General features: G+C 48.0%; 1 protein-coding gene and 1 long non-coding RNA gene across 5 annotated transcripts in view; one reads left to right on the forward strand and one right to left on the reverse strand.

Moving 5' to 3' along the window:
• The window catches only part of LOC104683917, a 69,587-nt gene extending 65,381 nt beyond the window's left edge, over nt 1-4,206 (reverse strand). The window contains exons 1-2 of one of the 3 annotated variants that reach the window (XR_002043591.3): nt 1,874-4,204; nt 1,650-1,797 (exon numbers count right to left, since the gene is read on the reverse strand). This is a non-coding gene — a long non-coding RNA (uncharacterized LOC104683917). Of the gene's footprint in view, nt 1-1,649 lie in introns of all 3 variants that reach the window. The other 2 variants (XR_002043606.3, XR_002043589.3) reach the window with 2 other exon arrangements.
• On the forward strand, nt 494-14,918 carry NR2F2 (nuclear receptor subfamily 2 group F member 2). Of its 2 annotated transcripts, none has more exons than XM_010391008.3 (3): nt 494-1,025; nt 8,747-9,274; nt 12,415-12,745. In XM_010391008.3, exons 1-3 carry the CDS (start codon nt 983-985, stop codon nt 12,687-12,689), a joined length of 846 nt encoding a protein of 281 aa, XP_010389310.1. In that variant the 5' UTR covers nt 494-982; the 3' UTR covers nt 12,690-12,745. The 2 variants fall into 2 exon arrangements, with proteins under 2 accessions (XP_010389310.1, XP_039413896.1); XM_039557962.1 differs by lacking the exon at nt 494-1,025 and adding an exon at nt 6,406-6,942 and having other exon boundaries at nt 12,415-14,918.
• The last annotated feature ends 4,503 nt before the right edge of the window (nt 14,919-19,421 follow it).

Consider the following 19,421-nt stretch of genomic DNA (forward strand, 5'->3'; position numbering starts at 1 on the left):
TAATGAAAAAATGTGGAGTACCTCTTTCGAGCTGGGATCTCAGGGGCAGTGAGAGAGAGAGAGAGGGGGAGAGGGAGAGAAGGAGAGAGAGAGAAAGAGATTGCTGATTAGCTCGGATTCTTTCCCAACTTGCTTTAGCGTGTGCTTGCGTTCCCTGCCGACCCTACACAGGACACTATATATTTTTTCCCCTTCGGTGCATGTGTTGATAGTTCAGCCTGTAGTTGTTTGCGGTTGGCTTTTTTTTTCCCTTTTCGGTTTTTTTTTTTTTTTCCTGCTGGGGAGGGGGGAGGTGGGAAAGGGGGGGAGGGGGGGCTGAAATCCGTCGCATCCATCCTACCCCCACAGTCATTAACTTAGGAGATTTCCCTCTCTTATTTTTTTTTTTTCTCCCCAGTTGGAAGGGTGGGTTGTGAATATTTTTCCCCTTTTTTTTTTTTTTTTTTTTTTTTTAAAGTCTCGCCTTTCCAGCTCCAAACAAGGTGTAGCGAGACGCTCTTCCTTCTAAGGAATGAAATGAGACAAGGATCACTCAAAGACATCTCCTACCTTGGGCTTGGGGATTTTTTCTTAAAGGCAAGGCGCACATTCCTAAGCAGCTGTGTACAAAGCCCCCCCGAAATCTTGTCTGTGTAAAGTTAGAGTGTGTTCAGGGTGTTTTTTTTTTTTTCCTCTCTCTCCCAAGGCTGATCGCTAATAATACATCGAAAGCACTTCCCTTTAGGTTGTGGGAAATCTATTCCCTTCACCTTGCTTCCTTTTTTTCCCCCCCGAAGGCTGTAACTTTACTTTTTTTTTCTCTCTCTCTCTTTTTTTTTTTTTTTTTAATCAGTTTGCACAATCGCTTAGATAAACACCAAGAAGGAGACTTCTCTTTAATTACCCAACGCACATCTTTCTGGGGGGCAAACAGCGGTCTGAATTTTTTTTTTTTATTTGTTTGTTTCACCTGCCAAACTAAAGGAGAGGTAGAAAAAGGAAGATGCAAGCGATTTGGGACCTTGAACAAGGCAAATATGGTTTTGGTATGTTTACTTATAGTTTTTTTTCTTCTTCTTTGACACTTTTTTCGGGCAATGTGTTGTGATTCTTGTGTTTCTCTTTTAAGGAAAACAAAAAATCCAAAAAAGCAAATGTTAGCTAACGTGCGTCTTAAACGATCGTTTCTAAGGTTACGTGGGTTGCTCTAAGGAGGGGAAGAGGGGAGGGGGGCAGACCCAAGTATGTGTAATTGCAGCACCATCAGTTAGCACGTCCTTTAGCTAAATAAAGCAAAGCAGCAAACAAACAAACAAGCGAACAAACCCAACGACCGGACCCGGCTTCCAGGTCCGAGGCAAAGCGCTTCCAAGTCATTTCCCCAGGAGCAGCGCCCGGGCGCTGCCGCCCCTGCCCGGCGCCGGGGCTGCTCGGGGGGAGCGCGGACCGACCTGCTCCGGAGGGTGGGAGGGCAGGACGAGGCTCTTAACTTAAGTGATAGGTATTAAACTGCCCGGGATCGTGTCGCCGTGTGCAGCTGGCAGCGTTTATTTGGGGGGAAGGAAAAAAAAAAGGTCGGTGGGGAAGGTAGAGCGCCGAGATCCCCTCTCCCCCTCCGGTCCCTTCCCTGGCTAAGCAAGTACAATGGAAAGAAGCTGGAATATACTCACCATCCGAAGGTGTGGCTGGCAGTTCGGCTGAGGCTTTAAGGCAATTATTTATCCTTTTTTTTTTTTTAAGTGTTATTGCAAAAGACGTAGATCTGACTTTAAGCAGCAGAAGTGTTTTGCTCTGACAACAGCAAGCGAGGCACGGATCCTCGTTAAAAAAAAAAAAAAAATCACAAAACAGGATCTCCCCCCCCCAATCCCTTACCACTATCCTTTAAAAATACCTATTCGGCACAGCTCTCGCAGAAACCCTGATGCAGAAATCTTATAGTCCGGTCTAGGAGTGCCCAAGCCAATTAATTTTAAATCCTCAGGAATTAATCAGATTAAAATGTACAGAAGTTTCATTCTCGTATGCATACGTGAGCCAAAAGTCGTTTCCCTTTAAGAGATCCTTTTCTTTTAAAGTTGAATTTTAGGCAGATAAGAGACTTACACTAGGGGGCAGCCAGATACTGTACTTGCTCCAATCTTAAGCAATTTTTTTTCCTCTCTCACAGCATATGCTCTGATTTAGCACTGTAAATTTTTCAGAGGACCCAACTCTGACAGCCCCTGGTGATTTTCAAAGTACCACAAGCCAGTGGTTAAAAATTGCATTGACTTGGAAGTTCAGAGGCACACAATAGGAGCCACTTTCCCTATTCATGGAACTTCAGTGTGGTGGAAGAGAAAAACACACACATACTACATTGAGGGAGAAGAGGAATTCATTGAATTCTGTCAGACGTAACTGCTTTCCACTGAGTTCAGAGCGAAACTCGGTATTTGTTCGATGCTGTATTCATATTGCGATTTAATCTAGAAAGAATTAGAGGACTGTTAGGCAGCTTTCTGCCAGGAAAGCAGCTTCCCCCTCCTTCCTCCTCTCTTTTTGAAACCTAAAGATTTACACCGGCTCTATCCCCAACTCTATTTTAGCAAAATAAATCCTTCCACTCCCTCTCATTAAAATAAATTTACATCTGCAGTAAAATGGCAGGAGGGATGCATTTGTTTATTTGGAAAACCAACACGGTCTCACTTTTAAACCAGAGCATTTCTATTGTCATTTGCCTCGGAGAAGGACAGTGGAGAATCTCCCCCTTCCTTGCGAGGCGCTCAGGTTTCGAGGATTATATAGCGAAATTAGCTGCAGTTCATTTTTACATTCATCTGTTCTCTCAACCCACTCGCAGGGGTGTTTTCAAATAAATAGCAAAGCATCTAATGGTGCTAATAGATAGTTATATCGCTGCATCCCTCGAAGAGCAAATAGTTAATCTGGGGCATTCTTCATTAATGCTTGAGCAATCAGCGTATACGGCAGCTTTTAAGTGTATATCAATGGCTTTTCATTTTTACGATCATACGTTCAAACTATTAATATTGTGCGTCCTGTTAAAACCGCTCTCTCTTCTGATTTCTGCATTTGTTAGGATGGCGTTTATGTTTTTTCATATGGTGAATTAATCCTGTTTACTTTGTCAGATTCGAGAAAGGAAAGGTTGGTGTTGGGTTGTGGTTTGGGTTTTGGCTTTTTTTTTTCCCTCAGGAAATTCAACATCAGCAACAATGTGCGACTATTCTGCATTTTGAACCCTCCACCTTCTCCTACCCTCCCCGAAAGGTGACCTCCTCAGCTCTGGGTTGTTTGGAAATCATAAGGCAGTTCCCCACATTTTAACTAGGAAAGATTGCTTTCCCCCTTTCTGGCTTCCCAGTCCCTCCTGGTCCCTGTTTCTGGTAAAGGTTATTTTTTGCTCCGAGAGGATCAGTGGGAACGGTGCAGCCTTGTCTTTGAAACTGAGCTGCAAAAACATCTTCGCCCGTGGGGTCTGAACACACCAGGTTTCCAGGCAGGACACTCTCAGGTCGAGGTGCTTTTTACAACTTTCCAATCATCTCCGCACCTGCGGCTTTAGTATTATTTCTGCGGCAGGAGTAGGTGGGCATGTGGCAACATGAAAAAGTGTGTGTGAGGAGGTAAGGGGCAATTAATCCCTTACAGAGTTGTGCCCAGGTCTGTGTCCCCGCGGCCGTGCTTGGTGACCGGCTCAGATGTAAGCGCTCATACACGCTTGTGTTCGCAGAGGAGGAATGGTCCGGCCGTGCATTTATCTGTCTGTGTTAACCTGTTTTCTATTTTATCTCTCCGTCCCTTCGCTTGTTCGAGTGTCTTTTGGCCATTTTCACCGGGAGACGGACTCGAGTCCCCGCTCCGCTGGCCGCTAGCTCCATTCAGCGGGAAATAAACACGTCCCCGTGCTTAGCTCTGCTACCTGCTCACGGTACGGCACGGAGGTCGTGTTACAGTGTCAGGGTACGTGTGGTCATGAAACCCCCGAAGCCGCAAAATCCCGAAATAAAGTTAAAGGGGTTGAGACGAGCTACGCCGTAGCGATGCCGTGCAAAAGGCACGGGTGTCACGCTCTGCAGAGCGGCGTGCCGGGCTTCGGTGGTGTCTGGAGCGGAGCCGCGGTTCCCTCGCTTCGGGGCGAGCGGGGACGAGGCGCGGTCGGGCGGAGCGGCGGAGCCCCCCCCGTCCCGCCGGAATGTGCGAGCGGCCGGTCCCGGAGCGCCGGGCGCGGACACGCTCGGCTCGGCGCGGCTCAGCTCAGCCCGGCTGGGCTCGGCGCGGCTCCGCGGGCGGCCGGGGCACGACTCCGGCGGGCGGCGGGACACGAGGCGGCCACGGCGAGCGCAGGTGCCCAGAGCGGGGCTGGGGGGCTCCGCTGTGAGATCCCCGGCGGGCGCCAGCCCGCATTGTGCGCCCCGACCGCTTTCGCGGAACCTGCGGCCGCCCCTTCCTCGCGGCGGCGGCGGCAGCGCCGGGGCTCGGCTTTACTTTATTCCGTGGAGTTTTACCTCGGTTTAGCGCCTGCTTTCTGCTTTGCACCCGCCCCCCGAGGCTTTGCACCGACCCCCGAGGCCGTGCCCCGGCGGGCAGCCCCAGGTGAGGCGGCGGCGGCGCCGCGCTCCGCACGCCGGGCTCGCCTTAACCCCTGGCCCCGGCGGGGCGGGAGGGCGCGGCGAGGGGCGCGGGGCGGCGGGCGCGGGGCGGCGGGCGGCGCTAGGACCGCGCGGGCGGCGGCGGCGGCCATGGCGGGCCGCGCAAGGGCGGCGCGGCCCAATGAGGGCCGAGGGGCGGGGCGCGCGCTCCTGACCAGTCAGGCGCCGGCCCGGTTGCCTTATAAGGCGCGCGGTCGCCATGGCGACGCGCGCTGAGTTGCAGCAGCCGTGTCAAAGTTCACTCTCCCGCCAGCGGGGCGAGCGGCCGGCGGGGAGCGCGCTCGCCGCTCCTCGGCCCACACGCCGCCCGCACCGCCCGCCCGCCCCGCCCCGCGCCGCCCCTCCCCGCCGCCGCGAGGGGAGGGGAGCGGGGGGGAGCCCCCGCTTCTTTTTATTTTGGGGCGGGGGGGGGAGAGCGCTGGCGCGCTCTCCCCGTGGTGATTTTTTTCCCCTCCTCCCTCCCTCCCCGGCTGAGGAACGATGCTGCGCGCTGGGTTATGATCCTTCCCTCTCTCTCTCTCCCTCCTCCTCCTCCTCCTCCTCTCCTCCTCCTCCTCCTCCTCCTCCTCCTCCTCCTCCTCCTCCTCCTCCCGCTCCCCTCTTTTATCATCCTGGCTGGCTGGGCGCTGCTGCGCTGGCGAGTTGACTCCTTCCCTCCCCCCCGCCCCGCGGCCCCCCTCCCCCTGCCCGCGCCGTGAGCACCGGCGGCGCGGAGGCGAGAGCCCACTTGCGAGGCGGCAGAAGCAGCATAAGGCAGCGCGGCGGCGGCGGCAGCGGCGGCGGGAGCGGCGGCGGCGGGAGCGGCGGCAGCAGCACCCGAGCGGCGGCGGGAGCGGGAGCGGCGGCGGGGACGCGGCGCGGCGGGAGCGGCGAACCGGCGGAGCGGGGCAGAGCAGAGCGGCGGCGCCGGAGAGGAGGAGGAGGAACAAATAAACAATCATAATAATAATTCATAATAATCGTAATCATAACGATAATAAGAATTTTTTTATAAAACAAAAAAAAAAAAAAGAGAGCGAGGAGGAGGAGGAGAAAAAAAAAGCCAACAGCCCCCCCACACCCCCGAGCCCAAAAGAGGGAGCGAGAGAGAGCAAGAGCGCAGCGGCCGGGCGGAGCGGCGGAGAGGAAGAATTAAAGCGAGCGAAGGAGGGAGGAGAGACAGAGCAGAGAGAGAGAGAGAGGAGGAAAGAGGAGGAGGAGGAAAAAAAAGCCCACAAAAACAAAGCGATCGCAGTTGATGTTGCTGCTGCAAGCTGGACTTCCAAAAACTACGGCGAGACCGACCGCTCTCCGCGCCGAGAAGAGTCTCCTCTGCTGTGCGTGTTTTTTTCCGCTGTGTGTGTAATCTTTAACCTTTTATTCATTCTTATTTTGATGGCTTTCCTGAATGGCTGACTGCGAGCTTCCCTGGACCTGGCCCCCAGACACCCGCCTCTCCTCCTTCAACTACTCTGCTGCAGATCAGCTCTAAGAGAGAGAGAGGGAGATCTTTGAAGAGATTTTTTTTTTTCTCCTCTCTCTCTCTCTCTCTCTCCCCCTCTCTCCCCCACCCCCACCACCCCTTTACTTTGCTCTCCTGGAGCCCAGACAATCGACTCGCACCTCACCCCCCCGCACACACACCTCCATCGCCCCGTGCTTCTGCACCTTCGCCGGTACCGGGAGATCCCCCCCACCCCGACCCTCCTGAAAAAAAAAAAAAAAAAAAAAAAAAAGGCAAAACAACAAAAGAGAGAGGGGGAACGAGAGAGAGAGAGAGAGAGGGGAGGACAAAAAATAAAAAGACTGCTGCAAAGCTGATCTGAAAAGCAAAGCAAACAAACTTTGAAAATAAAGGGGGAACAGGAAGTTTGGCAACGGTGTCCAATAGATATGGCAATGGTAGTCGGTGCGTGGCGAGACCCCCAGGACGATGTGCCCGGAGCTCAGGGAACGCAGCCTTCGCAAGCCCCGCCGGTGCAGGGACCCCCGGCCGGGGCCCCGCACACCCCACAGACCCCGGGGCCCGGGGGCCCTCCCAGTACGCCAGCCCAGACCAACCCGCCGAGCCAGCAGAACCAAGGAGACAAGCAGCAGCAGCAGCAGCACATTGAATGTGTGGTTTGTGGGGACAAGTCTAGTGGCAAACATTATGGCCAGTTTACCTGCGAGGGTTGCAAGAGTTTCTTCAAGCGGAGTGTAAGGAGGAATCTCAGCTACACTTGTCGTGCCAACAGGAACTGTCCCATTGACCAGCACCACCGCAATCAGTGTCAGTACTGCCGCCTCAAAAAATGCCTCAAAGTTGGCATGAGACGGGAAGGTATTGGGATTTCATTTGTTTTGCAATTTTTTTTCACTCGCTGCGTTTTGGGGTTTGTTTGGTTTTCTTTTTTTTTTATTATTTTTAAGTAATATATATAATTACTCTTAATATTTTTAACCTCCTTCTCCAAACCCCAAACCCACCCAGAACCTTTCCTCCCCCCCACCCACCCCCCTCAAATAAACCAGCCAGAAACTTTCTCGTAATGAAAGAAAGCGGTGTTGGGGAGGGTGGGCAGGGAGGCAGGGGCTCTCGCATGCTTTCTCCTGCACTCGTAATTGATTTGTGTTTGTTTTGATTTTGCTGATGGAGGTTTATTGAAAGTGGATTTTTAGTTTCACGCTGCTTAGGAGCGAGATGATGATTCTGACGTGTGGTTACTTTTCCTTCGTGTTTCCTCCTGCATGCTCAGCCTTAGCCCCCGTCCCCCGAGCAGCCCTGTGTGTGTGTGTCTGTGCCTCTGTGTGCACACACACACGGAGCCTCCCGAGATGCACACACACACACACACACACACACACATATATATCCTCCAGCACCCTGCCTTAGATTGCAATTTTACACAGGCGGTTCAAATTACTATTACAATGGGACTCACCCTACCGAGGCTCTACAGCACTCCACTGTGGATTTCCAGCCGGATTTTTCCTCCTTTAAAAATATATGTACACACACACATCTCCACGCGTGTGTGTGTATATACACACTGCAGTGTGCCTGCCTTCACTGGTTGTTATTACCTCACTTTTCTCCTCTTCCTCTTATTTTCTTGTTCCTCCAGGAGAGGCAGGAGGGGGTAGAAGGGATGGGGTGGGGGGTGTAGGGAGCAGTCCAGAAGTAAGTGTGGGGTGCTCGGATCTCTGCAAGTGGAGTCTTTGTGATATAAAATTAGACGGGAAATGTGAGCCTGCAGTTTTCCAGTGCGTGCTCTGTGTCTGGACGCTGCTATGTAGGTTAAGGGTGAGGGGGCTTGGGACTCGCCGGGCTCCTCTCTTTGTGTTTCTGCAAGAGTAACTAACCTTGGAATACAGGCGATAACAAATATAAATCAAGCACATTTTTAGGCGTTCTCCCTTCTTGTCGTCTCTCTGCCTCTGAGCCCTTTTTCTCTTTCCTTTTTCTCTCGCTGTCACCGTGTAAATTTATTAACAAAATGAAAGGCCCACTTTCCATGGGCAGCGAGGGAAGGTGCCTTTGGATAATGCCCTCAGCCTCACCAGGGGACCTGCCGGGGATGTTGTGGGGTGATTTCGCCTCCTTTGGTATTTTTTACGAGAGTGGGGATATATAATACCAGCAGCAACAATGTATTCAGTGGGCGAGAAACGCGTGTGGGACCAGAGCCGGGGATTTCGAACTGAAGTGTTTCTTCCTTCTCCCCTCCTCCCTCCCCATCCCGCTCCCCCAGCCTCAAATCAATGAGCTGGTTTAGATGTAATGGAGAAAAAACACACAAAGACGTATCCTGCACCCCTTGAAGGAGGGGGTGGCGGTGGAGGGGAGGGGGGAAATAACTGAACTGAGGTGTGTTTTGGGAAGTGAGGAGCTGGGCTCCCGCAGCAGCCCTGGCCGAGCCCACAGTGTCCCTCAGCTTTTATTGTTGCTTTGACTTGACCCGAGAACTGCAGAGCCTTAGAGCGGGGCTGGGGCTGAACTCTGACTGGGAAAATGCATGCTCCCCCTGAAGCTGGCCGGGTCCGGGGTCACACAGGCACGCACAAGCACACAAAGCAGGCTGTATTTGAACCGATGGTCGCAATTCAGATATTAATAGCTGTAGTTTCTTCTTTATTTACTGCAGCGGTCCAGAGGGGCAGAATGCCACCCACACAGCCAACTCATGGTCAGTTCGCCTTGACAAATGGGGACCCTCTCAACTGCCATTCCTACCTATCCGGATATATCTCCCTTCTTCTGAGAGCAGAGCCCTACCCCACCTCCCGCTTTGGCAGTCAGTGCATGCAACCCAACAACATCATGGGCATCGAGAACATTTGTGAACTGGCAGCTAGGATGCTCTTCAGCGCGGTGGAGTGGGCCAGGAATATCCCCTTCTTCCCAGACCTCCAGATCACAGACCAGGTGGCCCTCCTGAGGCTGACCTGGAGCGAGTTATTTGTCCTCAACGCTGCCCAGTGCTCCATGCCCCTCCACGTAGCTCCGCTCCTGGCAGCTGCTGGCCTTCACGCTTCGCCAATGTCTGCTGACCGAGTGGTCGCCTTTATGGACCACATACGAATCTTCCAAGAGCAAGTAGAAAAACTGAAAGCATTGCATGTCGACTCTGCAGAATATAGCTGTTTAAAGGCCATAGTCCTCTTCACCTCAGGTAGGCGGCATTTCTTTGCTCCTTTTTTTTCTCCTTCCCCGGGCCCCCCTTGAGAACTGTTTGCTCTTGCAAAGTGTTATTGCCTGCACCCCATCCCCGCTCCCTGCCCCCTGAGAACCAGCGCGGTCTCTTTTCCTTTTAGGAAGCGGTGCCCTGTGCTCTCCCCTTCAGGGCCTCAGATCCGAGCATCCTATCTTCCAGGGAGTGCAAATCAGAAAAATAAAATAAAAATAAAATGCACACACACACACACACACACACACTTTTTTTTTTTTTTAAGAAAAAAACAGGCAGCCAAAATACACCCCAACCCTAGCTTGGATAATGCTGGGGACTGTGAAAGAAGGGGGCCTGGGAAGAGGCACCCATTCGCCACGAGAGACTGCGCTCTTCCCATTGAAAATAATATTTTATTTAACAGTATAGCTCTGGGTTGTTGCATTTAATGACACGCATCCGAACAGCAGCAAAATCTGTTTGATGTTGTTAAATACAAGTCGTCCTATCAGTGAAACCACTTTAAAAAGAGGATCATTTTATGGGCAGCCAGGAAGGAAAAAAAGCCCTGAAGGATTAAAAATTGAATTTAAAAAAAAAAAAAAAGTTAAATGCGCAAAGCTGAGTTTAAAATATGTTCCCTGCCATCCCATAAAATAAAATAAATCAACTTTGCAAAGAGCTGTCTCTGATTTAAACAGAATGTGGCAGTGAGCAGTTCTGTGTCATTTAAGCTAAGGGGAAAAGTTTGCATTTGTACCCAGCAGGAACTGCATAGTCCAAAGCGAGTAGCGGGTGCGAAAAGATCATTACCATAAGTAGACAGGGATAGTATGGAAAAGTAAGAGGAGGCTGAAGCTGCCGCTCTGCAGTGTAATTCCGGGGTGGCACAACCATGACTCTCCCGAGGAAAAGACCTCGAGGTGTTTCTTAGATAATCAAAGAGGGGAGGGGGGGGGAAATATGTGTCAACTTTTGCTGCCTAGAAATAGTGCATGAGTTATAAAGCAATAATTGAGTGCGTTGTGAAATCTAATTAGCTTGCACTAGAGTTTAACCTGAGTGAGTAATAATCCTGATATTAACTCTGGAGGCTAAATTTTTTTTTTTTTTCTTCTGAGGGGAAAAAAAAAAATCTGCTCGCTAATTTGTGCAATACGTTATCTCAGATCACTAACTTTGAGGCTGCACCGGCAACCCAGTGTGCTGGAGCCCTCGAAGTTCGGGGATTAAATTTAAAAATACATATATTTCATCTGTAACTCATTTGGACGTTTGGGAAAGTGGCCACGCGATAAACATATGAATGGAAGCAGGACCTGCAAAATAATTACTCATCAGAGTTTTTTAAAGCCTGATATCAGGAAACAGGAAAAAAATGTAGTTTATGTGGGAAAAGAAGGGCTCACAATCCATTCCTTGTTGTGTTAAAGGGGGTCTGGGGAACGAAGTCATTTTCTGGACTTTGTCCAGGTTCTGGGTCGTGACCTAAACTTCCTTTTATATATTATTGCTTTACACATAAAAAACTTCTCCTTTTTTTTTCCTCCCCCCCCAAATTACTCGTGCTAAATCCTAAGGTGATCAATGAGCAGGGCACATCTAGCCACAGGGAGACAGGGATCCCGAATGGGAAGGGGTGCCCGTGGGGTGCTTATTTATTTTTCTGTCGTTTTTCTAGGATGCATTTTCCTCTCCCTCGCTCAGCCGCTCAGCGAGGATCCCACACACACTCACATCCCTCCCCAGCCCCTGCCCAGCTCACACCCACACCGAGGAGTTTATTTCCAATCCTGCCTTTTCTCCCAAATCACTTTTTTTTTCTTTTTTTTTTCTTTTTTTTTTTTTTAGCCTTCTGAGAAAACAATCGTCCGATCCTGTCGTAACTGTTTAATTTATGACTATTTTCAAAATGTGAGGCCTGGCGTGTAAATTGCCTCCCAACTAGATAAACGTTTCTTGTTATCTGATTCTGGGGAAGACAGCCGCATGCAAAAAAATATAGGGTGATGCTTGCAGCTTCTGCAGCACCCCAATAACCTCCCTGATGTAAAGCAGACGCACATAGATGCATATAATGTTTGCTGCAGCCTCTTTTAAGAGGGAGGGGGGAAAAATCTGGGTTCTAATGACTCGCAGAATATGCATGTGTTAGCCCTGTGCCTAGGAAAGCCACAGGGAGGTCAGGTCACAACCTGTGCTCTTTCAGCACAGACGTCTCTGATTTAAAGGGAACTTATTGTATTTTAGCGTATCAGGAAAAAAAAAAAAAAAAAAAAGAAAAAAATGTCCAGACCCTATCAGGGAGTTTTCTTCTTGTAAGGGCCTTTAGGTTTAAAAAGAAGAAGAAGAGGAAAAAAAAAGAGGGGGGAGTGGAGGGGGGGGAAGAAAGAAAGAGAAAAGAAAAGAGGGGGGAAAAGAAACAGCTCAAATGAACAGAGAGATCACAGTTTGCATGGCTGCCTCTGAATAGGCTAAACTGACAAGATCAGTTTTAAAGGGCCACTTAAATCAGTTTCAAAGACTGAAGAAAAACGCGTTGTCTTCTTTGGGGGAGAATCTGTTGCTGGATCCGGGGCGCCATTATCTTTGGCTGGGCCAGTTTTTTATTATTATTATGATTTCTATCACTATGAGTAGTATTCCTTCTCATCACAGGGCTAGGCTCTCCCCAATTATTTTCCGAGGAGGGGGGGGGTGTGGAGAAATAGTGGCTCCCTTTCCCCCCTTTCGACTCAAGCCTTCCCCGCCCCCCCAGCCTTTCCCCCAAAAAATACAGATATATGAAATGAAGCTTGGCCAGCACCTCCTTGCCAACCTCTCAGGTCTGTTGTGCCATTAGAAATCTCGACTCTGGGAGCTGTGCTCAGTCCTAAAGGAGACCCTCTAGATGAGAGAGAAATACAAACACACACACATGCACAGAGAGATTGTCCCTTTTGGTAAAACCCACTTAAACTCTGGGGGGCGAGGTGATGGCGCACAATCGACTCTTAAACCTAGAAATTTAAAAAAAAAATCAAATTAAAAATTAAAAAAAAAAAAAGAAAAACCACCAAAACCTTTTTAATCTGATGATTGCTTTCTTTTTTTTTTTTTCTTTTCTTTCTTTTTTTTTTTTTTTTTAATACACTTTCTTCTAGATGCCTGTGGTCTCTCTGATGTAGCCCATGTTGAAAGTTTACAGGAGAAGTCACAGTGTGCTTTGGAAGAGTATGTTAGGAGCCAGTATCCCAACCAGCCAACACGATTCGGGAAGCTATTACTACGTCTCCCCTCCCTTCGCACTGTCTCCTCTTCTGTCATAGAGCAATTGTTTTTCGTCCGTTTGGTAGGTAAAACCCCCATAGAAACCCTAATCAGGGATATGTTACTGTCTGGCAGCAGTTTTAACTGGCCTTACATGTCCATTCAATAAAACATTTGAGAGAGAAAAAAAAAAAACAAAACAACAAAACAAAAATTTTAAAAAAATTTCAAAATTGAGAAGGGAGATGAGAGTGAAAGGAAAGCAAATGACATTTGGGTTCTGGTTGTTTCTTAAATTTCCTTCTGCTAAGAAAGGATGTAAAAGGATGTTACAAGTTTGCTAAGAGAAGACAGGAAAAAATTAATGGACTGTGAATTAAAAAAAGAGACTGTCAAATGAACTTTTACAGAATGCATTAAAAACTCCCATGTTCTTCAGAAAAAAAACTTGCTACTTATCATTTTTTTTGTAAAAAATAAAAAAGAGGGAAAGAAAAAAAGAAAGAAGAAGAAAAGAAACGATGGTGGGCTTTTTCTTTTTTTCTTTTTTCTTCTTTTTTTTTCTTTTTTTTTGGGGTAAACTTTTTAAAAAATCTCGCTTAAAGTGCATTTAAAGGAAATTTGGAGAAAATTAGCAGAACGGAAGAAAGTAAGTCTTTTTTTTCCAAATTATTAATTGTCCTATGTGTCTATGTACCTATAGCTGTTCTTTTTTGTATTTTTCTGGTTTCAAACCAGTTTATTCTGTGGTTCTATAATAATTTTTGATATAACCTTGGCTTCTTTAAAAAAAAATAAACTGTGTATCCTTAAAAATATATGTTCTGAAAGAATTAAAACTGAGTCCACGAAAGTATCATAGGAAGAAAGGAAAAGAGAAAAAAAAAACCCTTCAACAACACAATGATGGAAGCGCACTTAAGGTGGTGACCCAAAATCTAGCTTGAAGCTGAGAGAGCTATAATTATATAGACCCGAATGAACCACACGTGTCATATAACTCCCCCCAAATCTAGGTTTTTTGATATTTCGGACAGAAAATGAACTGTGGGGATTTATTATAGGTAGAAGGATTTTGTGTCCAAGACACACTACGGTTTTGATTTAAAAAAAAAACAAGCAAACAAGCAAAGTGAACTTTTGTAATTTGAATTGGGTTCCACATAGTTCATCATGAATTGTTATTAAACTCCTCTATCTGTTTGTATATTTGCAAGCCCTTTGTATTATAATAATTGTTGATATTTTCCCTTTTTAAAAAATACCATTGAAATCAGCATGACAAAATAACACTGTTGGCACTTATAGATAACGTGATTGATTCAGTATCTTAGAGTTTACAGTTTTGTGTTTAAAAAAACTGAAGGTTTTTTTTTTTTTTAAGTGCAACATTTCTGTATACTGTAAAAGTTATAATAACTGAACTGTTTGGTCGAGTCTTTGTGTGTTATATTCCAAGGAAAATTGAAAGTATTCAGAAATTAAAATATTATTTGATATCTGAAACTTGTTTGGCTGTCATAAATGTCTTTCAGAAACCACCTTACTTCTCTATAATTTGCAGTCATTTAAGTCCATAGGCGATTGATTTGTTTACTTGTCACAGTAAGTTTGTAGCAGATGTATTGTAGTGTATTTACCTGTTTAATTCCGGGATGGGGGAGGAGGACTTAAGTTCGTGGTTTATCTCTGGTTTTAGGAAGTTCTATGCTGAAATGGTAAACCATCAACCCCCATTCATCTAATCCTCCTGTTAATTAAAAATGGATTTTCTGGGAAAAAAAAAAAAAGGCCCTTATTTTTGTCACACTTAAGTGCCTGCGTAGGAAAGGTATTGTTGTGAAAAAGTATTAGAAATCTGGAGATCAGTATCTATTTTATGATCAGAATGGGGCGAAAAATCTTTTGTAAATGTCTGACATACGCGCACAAGATCATTCAAGCAAGGTAATAGCAGTATTGTAAATATAGGTCAGTTGTTTGCAATGAGTTTTCTTTAAGTATGTGTGATTTTTTATAATACTCCGTAGTTGCCATCTATCGTTGTCATTGAGAGGTCTTCAAATGGAGTGGCTTTAGCTTCTAGCACTGAGGAGTCGGTTTTTAATGTATATATACTCTCAAGTGGATTTTTTTTTCCTACCTTAGACTGTGAAAGCATGACCACAGGTCATCTCTCTCTATTACATATGGGCTATATGTCTGTGTGTATCCTGGCACACAGACACGCGTGGGCGTCCATGGATGTCCCCTGTGTAGGCACAGGGCCCTCTCCTGCAGCCCTGGCACAGGCACAGCTCCCACCGGGAGTGGGACCTGCCTGGGCGGGTGGCATAGGACCGGACACACCACTGGGGAATTGAGTGCTATCCCGAGCAGACAAAAAAAAAAAAAAAAATAACCCAACCCAACCCAAACCTGAAGGAAGGCAAGATGATGTGGTTTTGCAAGGGGTTGATATTTTATTTTGTGTGTGTGCACGTCATTTATTTTTTTTTTCTTTTCTTTCTCTCTCCCCCCGCCCGCCCTTCCCTTGGTCTATAGCAGATGCTTTGTATGTGAAAGCTTGCAATTTTGTTCTTGTCTGAGGCTTCCCCCTCTCCCTTTTTACCACACGTAACTACACCATGTTGTGGTTTCACAAAAAGAGAGAGAGGGAGGGAGGGAGATCATTCTGTAAAGTCGATTAAACCCTGATCTTTAGTGTGTTCCAGTTAGACACATCTGTACTGGGGGCTGAGGGGCGTATGACTGTGAATTTGAGCAGAGTTTTACATCTGAATCATGGCTCCTTTTCTATAAATATATAAATATATATAAATATATAAATATACTATTATTGCAGGGGAATTGCTGACCTCTAGATTTAGCTTTTTCTATTGCAAGTGCTATCCATGTGAGTGTGTGTGTGTGAAGTTTTTATGCTTACTAAGAACACAGGATCTTGACTTGTTTGTTTGGTGTTAGTTTATTGTAAACAACCATTTGTTGTAAATTGTTATTGGCATTAAATTATAATTTATGATTTTCAAATCCAAAACATTCTCTGCTTTTTATGTTTTAAAGCCTGTAAGCTATCTCTGTATTTATAAGTTTCTTGCAGCGAGCTTTGGTTCACAGAGAATAATAGTAAACAGAAAATGCACCAGGGTTAAATAAAAACACACACACACACACACACACGCACGCACACACACAAGCCCCGTGTATATATGTTTGGAATGTTCAGAGGAGGATTTGTTTAGGGACTTCAGTTAGTTTTAAGTTTATAGCATTTAAAGAAAGTTTTTCTTTTCATGCTGAGTTAGAACAAAAGATCTATCCAAAGATTGAATTGGACAAAAGAGGAGGGTTGGGATCGAGAAGCTTGTTCTATGTTGAATTGAGGAGATCCTTTTTTTTTTTTTTTTTAAGAAAAGGAAAGACAGGGAAAAAAAAAAAAAAAGCTGTTAAACATGGCGACTCTTTCCCTTTAAGTCTCTAATTTACTTTTTTTTCCTTGCGGTTCCCCCCTTCCCAACCTTCCTTTTTATTATATTTTCTGCTTTAATCTGATCTTAGCTCGCTCTATTCCTTCCCCCCACCCCTGCCACCGGGACTGGCAGGGCAAGACCCAAAGGCGACCCGGAACGACAGCGAGAGCTGCGGAGCCGCCCGCGGTGCAACCCACAGCTCGGGAAAGGTCTTCTTCACCCCCCCTTCCCCTTCCTCCTCCTCCTCTCCTCTGCTCTCCCCTCCCCGCCGCGGCTCTCCCAAACCTCCCCCGGGCCCGCCGGGGGGGCGGCGGCCCTGCGGGGCGCGGAGGGGGCGCGGGAGGAGGCGGCTCCCCAAGTTCAGACAAAAGCGGGGGCTGGGGCCGGAGGAGGCGCCGGGCGGGCGGTGCCAGCCCGCGCGTGTGAGCGTGTGTGTGTGTCTGTGTGTGTGCGTGCGCGAGTGTGCGAGTGTCTGGGTGTGTGTGCGCGTCTCTGTCTCTGTGTGTGTGTGCCTGCCTGCGCGGGTGCGGGGCCGTGCGCGGGGCTCGCCCGTGGGGCCGCGCCGCCGGGCCGGGCCGGTGGGAGGTTTGGAGGTTTGCAGGAGGAGCGGGGGGCGCGCGGCGCTGCGCGGCCGCGGGGGCGACGCGTGGGAAAGTCCGCGGCGGCGGGTCCGATGAGCTCAGCCAACATGGCGGCCCCGGCCCCGCCGCTCGCCCCGCGCAGCCGGGGGGGCCCCGCGGCCCCGCTCCGCGCCGGGCGCAGCGCTCGGGGGCGGCCGGAGCGGCCGGGCCGCAGACGGGGCCGGGGCCGGGGCCGGGGCCGCGGCCGCGGGCGGCGTTTCCCCCGGAGCCCGTATCCCATCCGCATGTCAATGACCTGTGGAAGCATCTCCCCCGTGCGAGCGCGGCGCGGTGCAGCGGGGTCACACCGACCCCGGGTGGGATAGCGGGGTCTGCGCCCGCAGGGAGCGCGGCATCCTCGGGATGTGCCAAAAAGGGAAGGGGGGGGGAAAAAAAAAAAAAAAAAACCAAAAGGGGGAGAAAGAAAGGGGGAAAGAGGGATAGCGAGGAAAAGGCGAGGAGAAAATGGGATGTTTCGAGGCGCTCCGTAACCGCCGCCGCTGATAACGAGCGGGATGTGGGAATGGAGATGGGTTTTATTTTTATTTCTTTCTCTCTCTCTTTTTTTTTTTTTTTTAATTAAAACTTTAGTGGGTCCTGGGGATCGTGCTCGCTTCGCTTTGCTTTGTAGAATGGAAAGAGATACACGGAGAAATGCAGGCCTTGTCAGGATTTATTGAAGTTGGGTTTAAAAAACGTGCTTCAGATGATTTTTCCCATTTTCTCAGATTTCAAAGGCTCCCCGCAGTGCGGCTGCCTAATTAATGGTGAAATTCAACTAAATCTAATTATGCAGTAATTTTAAAGCAGTTAGTCCTGGGCGCTGCTTTGTAATAGGAACCCAGTTTTTAAAGTTTGCTTAATGTGTTGGTTTAGGGAGCTGGGGAGGAGAAGGGTGTAAGGGACAGAGCTGTGGGGTTGTTTTTTTTTCCTTTCCCCCTTCTTCCCTCGCCCCCCCCCCCCTTTTGTAAAGCAAAGAAATGCAAAATATAAACCCAAAACAGCCAGCGAAAGGCAAGGAGAGAGGCTGTGTTATCCCCTCGTATGTGATACGGGTATTGAGTGAGAAGCACCAGCGAAAGTGTAAATAACACAGTAGTTAATAGGGACCATAAAGGTATTCCTGGCCTGTGGATTTCCAAGTGCCGAGCTGTTTTAGAGAGGATCTTGAATCCTGCGGTAATAAAGGGGCAACGGAGACACACAGCGTCTCTTCTTGGGAAATAGAAACCAGATTTCTGCTATTGAACATCTATTGTCATTAAGAGGAGAGGCTTGTGCTCACGAAGTTATAAATCTTATCACCCTTTTGATAACACAGTTGTAATCAGTTAGCATCGCATTCAAACCCAATTGTAAAACTGCCTAATTTAATATGTCATACATGTCATTAAAACTTTATTTTTCCCACTTCTCTTTTTTTTCCCCCCTCTCTCTACCCATCCCCCCCCAAGTAAAATGTCAACAGATCTGGCTGGTAACGTGCAGCAGGGAGAGCCCGAGGTGGCTGCGCTGCTCCGGGGGCGAGCCCGGTGCTATGATGAAGAGGGTTTGCTTTCTTCCCATCTAGGTAATCGGAAGCATTTCTATCATATTAGAAGTATAGGGGGGAAAATAATAATAAAAATAGAGGGGGGTGGGAGGCAAGGGAGAGAGGAAAATGAAATCCTTCTCCTTCCTTCAGAATTGCCATCGCTCAATGAAGTTCTTTGAAAGAAACTTGTCTTATGATTAGCTAAGCAAACACATCTGCTTTCCTAGTTTGGGCTTAGCTAATTATCAAAACAAAGGGGCCGTTTCTTCTTCTACCTTGCTGGAAAGAAGATGTTATTTCAGGAGTCCTGTCCCTCCTCCCCCCCTCATCCACACACACACGCAGCCCCCGTCCCAGCCCTTCCCAGCGAAGCACCACGCTCCTTTTATTGGGATTACCGATGGGGAAATGAGTTTGCGCACTCCTCTTCCTAATGTTAAGCTTTATCATTGCCTTCCTTGGAACAATATTTTTCCAACCAAATGTCCCTGCGGCAGGGCGGAGGGTGGAGGTGGGAAGGGGAAGGGAGGAGGGGGAAGATGGTTTTGAATTGCGGACCAACTTCGCAGCTATTTGAATCAAGGCTTCACTCGGTTGATTTTAGTTGACAGAGCGTGTGTTGAAGCTGAACTCTATAATTTGCACTTCTGTTCTTTTATTAGACTTGGACAACGAACTAATGAGCTTTCCCCCACCACAGTGTCACTTGTATTTATTTTCTTTCGGAAACTTTTAGATAGAAGGAGTGTTCTCGCAAAAGGGCAGAGGTGGAGGGAAGGTTTCGCGTGGTGACTATTTATTTATTTATTTTCCTGGAGGTGCAGGGATCAACTCTGTGCTTGTGCGGATGTGTCTGTGTGTGTGTGTGTCCCTGTCCCCGGTGAAAGGCGACCCACGGGGTGTTAGAGGAGGAGAAGCTCTGAGCTACATGTGTTATCCGGGCGATGCTGCCCTTGGAGTGACTCGGATGATGGGAAGGTAACGCGGCGGCGATCCTTACAAGACACCCAAAAAAAAAAAAAAAAATATATATATATATATGTATACAAGTCATTGGTCCTGAGGCAGAGGCTCCGCTGTGCGGGCGCGCTGTGGAGCCGAGGGGAGTGGAGGGCAGTGAGCGGCGTGAACCCGAATTTGATCAGATCTCTGCAGGAGCGGGTTAACTTTATAAAAGCGAGTGGTGGCTTTAAACGTGTACCTGAGAGACGGTGGAAGGAAGGGTTTTTTAAGAAAATAGAAAGGTTTAAAATATATGTGTATATATATAAGAA

This window comes from Corvus cornix, chromosome 10, assembly GCF_000738735.6.
Source record: "Corvus cornix cornix isolate S_Up_H32 chromosome 10, ASM73873v5, whole genome shotgun sequence".
Taxonomy (NCBI): Eukaryota; Metazoa; Chordata; class Aves; order Passeriformes; family Corvidae; genus Corvus; species Corvus cornix.